The sequence below is a fragment of the Mastigoproctus giganteus genome, chromosome 7, assembly GCF_048544385.1.
Source record: "Mastigoproctus giganteus isolate SK-2022 chromosome 7, ASM4854438v1, whole genome shotgun sequence".
In the NCBI taxonomy this organism is placed as follows: domain Eukaryota; kingdom Metazoa; phylum Arthropoda; class Arachnida; order Uropygi; family Thelyphonidae; genus Mastigoproctus; species Mastigoproctus giganteus.
In genome coordinates, this window is record NC_143581.1 from 20,557,642 (window position 1) to 20,569,949 (window position 12,308).

Genomic DNA, 12,308 nt, shown 5'->3' on the forward strand with positions numbered 1-12,308 from the left:
CAGGGAATGACAACCGCATATCTCCGGAGCAATATGGCCTTAGTTGCTAATGCTCCTAAAAAACCAAATAACAACAACAACAACTGTAATATCAACAGTCCTTGGATGCAGATAAGAAAATTCTATTCTCTTACTACATGAAAAGGACATAGTTATGGTCAATATTCAACTCCGAGATCATTGGCACCTGCATACAACCATTTCCAGTGCTTTCCATGTAGGGCAACCTTAATATTAGGAGCAAAAACGGCTACCAAAACATTAAATCAATATTATAAAAATTATTGTTGTTATTATTATAAGTTAAAGCTCAATCATGAAATGGCTGGAAAGTTGCTGAAACAGTAACAAAGTATGCAGTGAAACTATGTTGCACAGTGACCATGAGAGAGGTGTTCTGTAGGTATCCAAAGCATTTTTAGGAATCCATACTTAAGTTGCAAGTATTTGCATGCCCACTTTGGTGAGAATGAACCCTTTGTACAGATAAAACTAAAGATATTTTGAAAGCTCGCTCTCTCTCTCAACACAAACTTCTTTACAACACTTGGTGCAGTGCTGCTTCTGGGTAAGGCTTGCATTGTTTTCTCCTCTCCTACCAATATAACATTAGCAGCAGCAAACTTATGTGAAGATTTAGACGTCATATAGGTAGGAAAAAAAGAACCTGTGGCTTCAAATTTGGCAATAGTGTTTTTAATTAGCAGAAACTAGTCCTCTGCATCGAATTCATATGTTGATATTCCTGCAAGCTCTTGCTAGCATTTAACTGGATTTTATATAAAGCAAAGAATGTCATTACTGACTTTGAAGAAGTACAATCTTTCAGTGACAAACCTATTTCAATATGCTAATACATAAACTGTATACCAGTGATGCTTATTAATGAAATTTTCATAGGCCAGAACTTGCTTATAACAAGCTTTATCTGTCTTAAAGTAATGAGTTAGTGAAATACAGGGTGATCATTTTAAATGAGAACCACGAAAATGTGAATAACTTTGATTAAAACAGTGCTACAGACGTGATAGTTACAAGTAGCATTCTTTATTCTATGTACAGTGTCACCATCTGTCAACAACCCATAAAAACGAAGAAAATGTATGTGCCATGCAAGCAGTAAATGAAAATGGCAGAAGTGAAAAGCAGTGCATCCAACATTCACTCCCAACATGCTGTGGGTGGTATTTCTGAACATACTTCAATGTGCTCAGTTATGCTATGGTCAAGACATGATTGCTTTCAACATTTTTGTGACAGATTAAGTAAAATCAGAAAATAACATTACATGTAAATTTCATGTTTACAGCACTTTTACTTGAAGTTATTTACATTTTCATGGGATTTCATTTAAAATAATCACTCCATAAAACAGTTTGATGGATTTTTCTCAAATAACTATCCACTTGAAGAGGACTGGAGCAGCTAAATTTTGATGGGATAACAATGAATTAAAAATACCTGTAAAGACAGTAAACCATTCTAATGAAACAAAGCTTGCCCCGATTAGATTAGTCTGATGACAACTAATCAGTAAATGTTCAGTGTATACTGCACTTTTAAATTGCACACAAAAGAGATGGCGAAAAAATCACTGCTGTTTCTTTCTGAGATCAATAAACTTGAGAATCAAATGGAAATTCCTAAAAGTAGTTGATTCATTCAGCAACAAATTCTTACTAAGGCACAGAAGACCAATGAAAAAAGGCAAACTTTTCTTTGCAATATGAGATGGTTCACAGTTGTTGATTAGTTTCTTTGGGATTTTTTTAGCACAACTGCATTTTGGTTATAATGCAGCACTTAATATACAATTTGTTTTATGTCTGTGCAATTCTGTATTCACGGACCAATTTGTATAATCTAGAATAATTCACAGGGAGAACCCTATGCCCTCAGATTAATGGTTCTAAAATCATAGATAACATATTTTATATCAAAGTTAGTAATTGAAAGAGATATTATGACTTCAATAAAATAAAACTGCACAAATAAATTATATAATTAAAATATAAAAATGATAAAATGAAAAGAACAGACTGAGTGATAAAACATAATCACAGAATATAAAGTAAAAATGATAATATAATACACATTATAAGCTTTTGAGATTGTGACTCTTCATCAATTATAGAAATCGTGGTACAGTGAACAATCATTTTTATACCAGGAATGTATGCTCAGACAGCACGCTTTTCTTTTCTTTTTTTTTGTGAAACCCCCAAACACAAAAGGTATTAGTCTACAGTACTTAGTACTGTACGTGGGTTGAAGGTTGAGAAGATGAAAAAGGTACCTGCTGACATTAGATTCAAATTTCTATAGATTATAATTTTGGGGAAATACATGTGAAAGGAGGTTGTTCCAGAAAACGGAAGTTGAAGAAATAAAAGAAAAGTTGGTTCTGTGAATCTGAAGTTGGATAATAAAAGAATGCGGGTTGGTTTCAACATATGTTCAGACTTGTTTGGAAGAGAGAGAGGGGGAATTATGGAAGCCAGTTGACAACAGTGCCCATGGAAGTACCTATAGAAAAGGCATGCAGCAGCAGAAACAGAGCAGTTATGAAACAGACTGGAGAGACTTTGTAAGGAAACAGGTCATTAATTATCCCAACTGCCCTTTTCTGAATTGAGTCCAGATGCCCAAGAGAGGTTATAGGGGCACTGCCACACATCTGAGATAGTGCCCCTACCTCTGGTAAGGTGGATTTGAGATTTGTACAGAGTGAGCAGCTGTTTGGAAGAAAAATAATACCAAGAGCAAAAGAAACACCAGTTTTTTTATTGCAGAGAAAGCAACATTTGTGATGTGCTTGTGCTAAGAGGGATTAGAAGTCACATATCCCTAAGAGAGATATGTGATCTTGTCTAGGAGGCGCCTCCGTAGCCAGGTGGGAAGAAGCAGCAGTGCATAGCACACGCTTCTTGATTAGACCGGGATTCGAGCCCATCACCACCAAATACGGAAGATGCGGAAAGGTCAGAGAATGACCACTGCATATCCCAGAGCAATATGGCCTTAGTTGCTAATGCTCCTAAAAACCAAATAACGATCTTGTCTAGATATCTTAGTGTCATCGAAAATAAGCTTAGGAGCAGAAGAATGTTTTTTGCAAAATGTAAGGCAGGACTGAGTTATCTTTGTCCCATTGGAGGATTACCTGGAGATCAGCATTTCAGAAATTGGCAGTGGATACTCGAGCCATTGAAGCTGTTTGTGCAAGGCGAGGTTTCTCAAACTGGAAGGTAGAAAATACAATGTGCCTATCATCAGCAAAACTATGGATAGGATTTATGGTCAGTGGAAGAAGTCATTAATATATGAGGGAAACAAGTGAGAGAAAGAAATCTTGGGGACCATCAGAATTAGTGGAGAAGTTAGAAGACAGGAAGCCAGCTACCATCACCTGTAGTGAGTGGTCAGAGAAAGCTGGATACCCAATTACAAAAAAAAAAACAGTTGGCAATCCATAAGATGGAAGCTTATTTAAGACCTTTAAGTCAGACGATCAAAAAGAAAGACAATCAAAAGACTTTAAAATGTCAAGCGCAACAGCTTGAATTTCACCAAACTTTTCTATTGAATTTGTCTATAAATGGGTAACAAACTAGTGGATCAACACTGATGGAATTTATATTGGCAATCATTGACCAGATGGAAAGTTTCTAGATAGTTTAGGAGTTGGCGGTAAATGGATTTCTCCATTACTTTAGTAATGGAGAAATCCATAAGTTCCTAAAACATGTGACAAGTTCCCCCCACCCAATTATTTGGGGGGGACTTGTCACATGTTTTAGGAACTGGCTGGAAATGAGTAAATTTCCAAGCCAAAGGGAAAACGCTAGTGGAATAAGAAACTATAAAAAGGCAACAAAGCGAAGGAGTAAGCTCAAGAGCACAGGCTTTGAGAACAGGTGAAGAAATACCATCAGGACCTGAAGCTTTCTTGGCATCAAGATTGTTCAAAAGTCTTCTGACATCCTTTTGATGGAACACCACAGGAGGCATTGACTGGATTGTACTGGGAATGGTAGAAGGCAGTTTATCAAGATTGTCAATACAAGAGTTAGAAGAAAAGTAGGATGTAAGCAGGTCAGCTTTATCTTTTGCTCAGGTGGCAATAAAATCATAAGGTTTTAACAGAGATGGGAGTACAGATGGGCAAAAGTTGTGATCAATAGTTTTGGCAAGAGACCAGAATTCTTGACAGTTGTTTGGACAAGAAGCAAGTTTTCTACTCTTAGCCTGTTCAAAATGTAGTTTAGACTGGTTAATAATTTCTTTACAATTGTTGTGAGTTTGGCATAGGCAGGAAATGAACCTGAAGATTTGGATGCAAGATAATTGCAATATGGAACATTCTTATCTTGAACAGCCTTAGCACATTTATTTGAAAGCCAAGGTTTAGATAAAGGATGAAATTTTATGGTGCAGTGTGGAATAAAGGACTTCACCCCTGCAAGAATAATTTCAATGACACAGTCTGAGCAAACATTGACATCAGAAGATTTGAAACAGTAATCTGACCAAGGAAAAGAAGAAACAAAATCTTGCAGATCATCCCTTTTTTTGCGTTCTTGTAATGCCAAACAGAATAAAGTTGAGAATGGCCACGAGGGAAAGGCTCCCTTGGAGAAGAGACATCAGAAGATTTAAAACAGTAATCCAACAAAAGAAAAGAACAGAAATCTTTCAGAGAGAGAGAAAGGCTCCATTGGAGAAGAGACCATCACCAAGTTTTGATCTGGGGTGCCTAAAGGACCATTAAAATTGCCAGGGAAAATTACTTCACTGTCAGAAAATTTGAAGTGAAGAAAGTAAAGTGTCAAAGAAAGGAAGTCAAAGAGTTCCAAGTGATTAGTGGAGTTGGGAGAACAATAGAGGCAACAGATGAATTTGGCAAAATGAGGCAAAAAAAGTGTCAAAGAAAGGAAGTCAAAGAGTTCCAAGTGATTAGTGGAGTTGGGAGAACAATAGAGGCAACAGATGAATTTGGCACAATGAGGTAGAAAGATTTTAAGCCAGAGATGATATAAAAGAGGAGATTCCAAATTACTAAGTCTCTGATGGAATACTAGAGCACATATGTGTGCTAGTACCACCTTTGAAGCAAAAATAATCGTACAGCAAATAATTAGGACAACTGAAATGAGTAGTGGTCAAATCAACTGATAATTGGATTTCTGTCAAAAAAAGTGGGGCTTGGAAGGCTATAAGTGGAAATGAACATCATTAAGTTTGTAACTGAGACTACATATATTTATGAAATGAATGAGGACGCGTTTAGATCTTTTCACAGATAAGTTTGTTCTATTAGTTCCTATTCATGAATAGTAACTATAAATAGTAATAGTTACTATTCATGAATAGTAACCAAATAGATCATGAATAGTTATTATGAATATTAATGGGGAGGACATGTATGAAATTTTTGGATAGGGCATACACCCAGCAAGAATATACTGAGCTCCTTGACATAACATAGCCTTGACGATGCTTCCCCCAATATATACACTACTCAGACTTCCTCTCGTCACTATCTGAAGTAAAGGCAACAAGATTATACACTAGTTGATCCAGATGCCTCCTGGAGAGTTACCAAGAGGTTTGATCTGTTGGACTATGTAGAGGCTGGCGTGTGATTAAAAAAAAATTTGTATACATACGATTGATTGTGCAACACACTGAACACTTCATTAATTAGGCTCTAGTGGAAATAGGATGGTATGCATTAGTTGTTAGATAAACAGATCCCTAATGCTCATCCTGCTGGAAACTTCATAATGGTGTATGTAGTTCCCCATTATGATTCACATTTGGACTTACCACCCATAAATGTATAGCTTCTAACCATGACAAAGGCAATAATTGTGCATGTAGTCAAGGTCTCATTCTGGAAATGTGGGTTGAGATTTTTTATTTCTACAGTTTGTAGAAATATGCTTGTCCCTGATGCACGAGACCTTTTTTTCCATGTGAAAGAAATGTTTTTCGGTAGGAACACTTCAGTTTGACTAGATTAGGATAACGTTAAAACAAGATGTCTGCAATCACTTGGCTACAGCCAGTCAAGACATTTTCATTCTTAGGAGTTTAAAATTCTTAGGAATATCATTCTTCTGGAGGCACTCCACCCCATCTCCTAAGATAGGCCTGTGAAGAGCTGAGTGGGGTCCTTACCTAAGGCCTACTCCTAACCTTATTAGTATTATCTATTAGAAGAGAACCAGCTCTAATTATTGAACAAGTGAGGATGGGTTGCAGATAGGACGAAGCCAACCAAATTGGATAAATCACAGGCTGATGCCATACACTATTAATTATGAACATTGTATTTAAGCACAAAGATGGAAGAAATAAAATAGAAAAGAGGATAGCATAATTGACTATTAACACAGGAAAGGATTATAAACAAGTTGAAATTACAAATTATAAGAATTTGAGATCGGAAGTAACTATCACTTTATATTAGGCAAATTAAAACTGGTAATCGGCATCAAAAATGAGTATGAAGAAAAAAGGATTAAAATAGACAAAAACTGAATTTCCCAGATTACTAAAGTAATTTTAGATGGAAGAATGGATAAAATTAAAGAGAATTTTAGTGGAAGCTGCAAAAGATATATTTTGTGAGAAGGTTTAAAGAGGAGCATTTCAGAATGTGCCATGGTGGACACAAGAATTTAAAGAGACTGTTAGAGATAAGAATTGCTAGCAAATAAAAGTAATAAATCCTTATTGGCATATAAAGTAAAAGGACTAAGGTAAGTGTGAAAAAGACTGAAAAAAAAAAAAAAAAAATCTTTGAATATTTTGGAAAAGAAGTATCAGGTTGATGTAAAAACATTTTGGTACTTGGAAATCTCAGAACAGGTGGGAAAACCATAACTAAGGTAATCAAAAATGAAAGGATGAAGTAAAAATGGAAGAGAAGAATATTTTTAGAAACGGGGGAATTATTTTGATAAAATATGCTAACTGGGAGGGGGAGGCAGAGACCAGTGAAGAAGAAGAAAAGATTGAAAATAAGAAAATTATGGATACCGTGTCTATTGTTAATGTTAATGAAAGATATCAAGTATAGAAAGGCAGCAGATGAAAGGAGGCTGGAGGGGAAAATAGTGTCATATGGTTACTTTGGATTATCCAGAAATTTTTTTCTGGGGGGGCCAAGTTCTAGAAGGTTGGAGTAAAACATTAATTGCACCAAATGTGAAAAAGGAAATTTCGTTCCTTAGGATACCAGCTAAAATCTGTGCAAACATTTCAAAAGACAGTAAGTGCTGTAACCTTGGGAAGAACAGTCAAGCTTTAGGACAACCAGGGAATGTAAGGATAAAATAGTTACACTGAAACAAATTATATAAAAAGTTGTGGAACATAAAAAAAACTTGATTAGGATTTCGAGCTTATGATAAAGTATCCAGAAATCTGCTTTTCAAAATTTTAAGAGGAATAAAAAGTTTGTATAAATCTATGGTAAGAACTGAAGAAAGCACTGGAAAGTGGGTTGAGGTTGGAATAAGGCAGTGTTGCAAGTTATCGTTACATTTTATAATTTTCTTGAACCATTTAAAAAAAAAATTTAAGTTACTGACAAAGTTTAGTGCGAGAGATGTAAAAATTGGATCATTAATATATGCTGATGATACTGTGCTGTTAAAAAGTAGCTTACAAGATCATCTGAATAAATCAGATACTGTATCATAAAAGACAAGTAAATCAGCAGGAACAATTAGCTATTAGAACAATACACCTATTAGAAGAATAGTTACTTCATATTGGTCTGCATTCCTTTGAACATCAAGTAAAAAGTGACCAAGGAGAGCTATTTTTTGATCTTAGAATTGTAACTGCTAGCAATGATTTTGATCTGTTTATTCAAGTGACTTTATTGGAAATGTTTAGAGAAGATAAATAATCTGATAGTGAGGGAGATTTTAAGACAAATGAAAGAAAAAAAATCAATTTTGAAGGTAGTGAAAGATCACTTTGTTAGATAATGAAAGAGAAACTTTAAATATGACAAAATAGACTTGCATATAAAAATTGATTGATTCTATAAACAATTATCCCAGATTAAATAACAATACAGATAGTTCCCAACTTTGAGTTAATTCGTTTCTAGTGTGTGCTCGTAAAGTGGGAATTTATTTCCCATAGACATAAAGTTAAAAACCGGACAGGGTTACATTCTCAACAGTGAAATTTGACCATAGTAATGTTAAATAAAGGTCAACAAAACAATAGTTTATGCTTAAACAATGATTTATTTTTCCAAAGAAATGAAAACAGCCTTTAAAATCAAGCAAATCATAATAATAAAGAAATTATTTATATCATACAAATGTTAAGGAATATTTATTCTTCATCCTCATTGACTAAATGCACACTCGATGGTTCGTCACTTGTTGAAGGTTTTAGAAGGTACAAGATAATATTTGATGATCTCATATTTCGTTTCCAGTGTTGTTATTCTTCTTCGCTGTTTCTTTTATTAACATCACTATAGTATTATTTCATTTTGGCATACGGCATAGTATTAATAAGAGGAATAAATTTGAAATAAGACAAGACAGCGAAAATGAAGAGCAACACAACCACTCTTTGTAATGTCAGCTTGGTAACTGCTTTATGTTATGTGAGTTGGTGCGACGTTCTCGTCTGCCCAAACAAACAAATGCACTCACAGTAGTACTGTTTCGTATAGCTACGCACATGGTTTGAAATGCCATATTTATGAACGTTTAGCATTTATTTATTGCAATTGATGTTCATATTTTTGATACTTGATACTTAAAGAATTAGTAAACCTGGAAACTTGTAAAGTGGGAACTGCCTGTATAAGATATATTAAATTTAAGAAAATATAAATCATTCATGCAATAAATAATAATGCAATAAAGATTTTCAAATCATTTATATCCTAATAAATAATCTTTATAAAAAATTTATAAGAAAATAATGTGAGTAATAATTTTTAAAAGATATTTTGAGTGAAAGGCATTCTTAACGTAACTTCACTTTCATCTGAATAAGTATGCGTTACATCCTTTGGTTTCTGACTGACTGGTTGAATTTTTCTGAATTACACATGCATTATTTTCCTTCAAATATTGTGCCATCTACAACAAGTCAATAAATTTTTTATATCTGAGAACAGTACCTAATGAAATGGAAGGTTAAATATGGAAATACAGAACACAGTAAGTAAAAGAGAGCCAGTTAAATTCACTTGTGGCAAAAAATCAGAAATTAGACAAATATACCTGTTTATAACACAGCTTTTATGCATGTTTAACCTATAGGGAGAATTGGGGGGAAAAAATAAAGGAATTGATCAAATTAAAATCATTAAAAATTAGTTTCAAAGAAAAATAAATGAACTAATACATGGAAGAAATGGTAAAACCATACCACAAATGAGGAAATAAGAAAAAAGCTTGGGTAACTAACATTCAGTTAAAGGTGATCGGAGAAAAGCTAAGATGCTATGGGCATGCAGATCATAGAAAGGAGATTAACTGAACAGGTATTTGAAGCAAAATTGAATGACAACAGACCTAGAGGAAGACCAGTAGTAAGGTAGATCAACGGTTGTTATCAAAAGAAATGAATTTCAATGTTAAAAAAATGATTTTCAGAAAAAAAAAAATTCTGTTTTATACTCCATCATGGCCACCTATGTCAGAGGAGTTTACAACTAATCATTTTGACAATAATAAGGGGAAAACAAGGTATCTTATTGGAATAGATGCATACATGGTACTTGACAAATATATTAAAAAATTACCTCTACAATGTCTGAAACTGTTCTTTCTGCTTCCTCCTTCATTACACTGTTATGTGTATCAGCAATGGCTAATGTAGCTTGATGTACTTTGCAATAAATTTTTTCTCCTTCCAGTGTGTGAAATATAAACATTCCTTCGCCTGTAGTACACTGCCTGTAAATAAAGGGAGCATTCATTAATTATGCTGGACAACAAAATTTAAGCTTTTAATTGTTTAACTCCTAGAATATACATCTCATGGATTTTGATTACCTAAATTTAAATTTGAAGTCAGATATTGTCTAGTACCCATAGATTTAGAGAGGAAAGCAGGTTATGCTTATTGAAATTTTTAATTAAATTTTAAAAAGTATTACGATAAATATAAATTTTTGGTTCAAAAATAGTCATTTTTTTTTGTTTGCTTTTTCTTTTGTAATGATCAGGAATCTCTTTGATCAATATCCAGCAACAGTCTACTGGCATATTGGGCTTTCACGTGATTATAAGGGAAAAAGTCTAAATGAGAATGGAGGAAGTGTATTTTTAGAGACATACTGCAACTGAGATTTGGTAGACTTGTAATGATTCTGAAACACAGTTTTACAGTTTGTCCTGTTGTTGCACAAAAAACATTCACAAACTTTAAGGATTTCCAAGCTTCCAGTTCCAAAGATTTAACACTTTTTCAAAATGTTCATCTTTCAGTAACTTTGTGATTGGTGGACCAATGAATATATCTCTTTGATTCATACATCACTAATGCAAGGAAACTTTAGTCTTAATTAATGAAAGCTTTTATGAAATTTCTACATTATACTAACTTTATTTGAAGCAGTGATAAAACGTTTGTTCAATCAATAGACTGTAGAAACCATTCTTCTTTCCAGGGACAAGAAACATGCAAGGGGGTCAAATCTCAGTTTTGTAATAAATGGATTCGGCTCACTGTCCCACTAACAAAAAAGCATCAATATTTTGAACAGCCAGATTGTAGACTTGAATGGATCCTGATAAGTTTAAAATCTCTGCATATGTGCCATTTATATTTATCACATCGTACTTAGCTTAAAAAAAGTTCCATGTTTGCATAGGATTCTTAAAATAAATAAATAAATTTTCTGTTTATACTCCAGGACGACCAAACGGTTAGGAGTTCACAAGATAGCCAGAATACAAGAAACAGCACCGTATTCAGTAGTCATGGGCTTGAACCCCGGTCACTCAAGGCACATGTACTTATGCACCTGACCACTAGGCTACGGCAGTACCTCTTACATGTGGAAAGCATGACCAATTGGCACAAAAGGATATATGTTTCCATTGTGGAGTGCACAGCTTCTAAAATTTGCCATATTTTCTGAATGATAACACTTACATTTGAGTAGGCCAGTTTTTAAGAAAAAAATATTTTATTGCATATATTCAAAACAAATTCACAAGTTCTTATAACTACATTTGTTGCCTAAATGCATATATGTGTAAAACAGCATTCTGAGCCTTGAGCCAACACACAAATGCACTGAAAATGCACCAAAGTGGTGTGCCATAAACATAAAGGCATAAGAAATTAACTAATCAGAATTGGCACACTGACTGTTGCAGTAATGCTTGTTGTTTGTTTATAGACTTGCACAGAGTTTTATTTGTTTTTTGCTTGTGTTGATGTTAGTTTATGTACATGAATAAACTTTTTATAAAATTTTAAGATTTATTCTGATTGACAGTTTAGCAGAAAAGTAAAGGTTTGCTTTTAGCAATGAATTACAACTTTTAATTTTCAACCATTATGTAAGAATTTTCAGAATGCTGAGGATGTTGGAATGATTCCAAAAATTACAGCATATTGAACAAGTTCTTTCACATTTAGGTGGCAGCAAAAGTGTTAAACAAGATATCAGCATAGAACAAAGTTTTTACTTTTGATAGGAAAAAAACTCAGTCACGACTAACATCATGGCTTTCACTTTCTTCAGATTTTAGAATCTTTTGTATCATTAGGGGCATTGTTGATTCCACATATCTTGAAAATATTGGCAACTTCTCATGTTTCTTTAACTTCCGTGAATTGTTAGTTGCGTAATAAATTCTGTTGCATAAAATCATGATTGGCACCTTCATCCAACTAGTCTATTCCTCATGCAAGAATATTTCAAAAGTGTTGTTAAATGAGATGCCCAATGGCTGCAGTTAGCTAAAGCATCCTGAAATCACAGTAACTACATTTAATTCACCAAGCATCCTTTTTGTTGCTTCCATTACATGTGATCCAAATCAGTCACACACTAAAAGAACTACGCTTTTCAGAAAGCTGCCTAGTCATTTTGACCATATTTCTCTAGCCAAAGCTGAGGAGAGATAAAAACATCACTATGAGCAAATAATATACCTTCAGACCATAAGACACTGTGGAATTTTAGGCTATAAGACACTCTTATAAGGCTATAACTATAAGACACTCTTTCTCCTTACAGGAGAAAGAGTGTCTTATAGTCTGGAAAATATGGGTAATTTTGAAGAGAATGAAAACCT

The 12,308-nt window shown here is 34.0% G+C and overlaps 1 protein-coding gene across 1 annotated transcript in view; it reads right to left on the reverse strand.

Moving 5' to 3' along the window:
• LOC150082629 (docking protein 6-like) overlaps positions 1 to 12,308 on the reverse strand; it is a 96,810-nt gene that overhangs the window by 1,401 nt on the left and 83,101 nt on the right. The window contains exon 6 of the mRNA XM_090377551.1: positions 9,797 to 9,950. Within this exon, the coding sequence (XP_090233677.1) occupies positions 9,797 to 9,950 (154 nt within the window). The remainder of the gene's footprint in view (positions 1 to 9,796; positions 9,951 to 12,308) is intronic.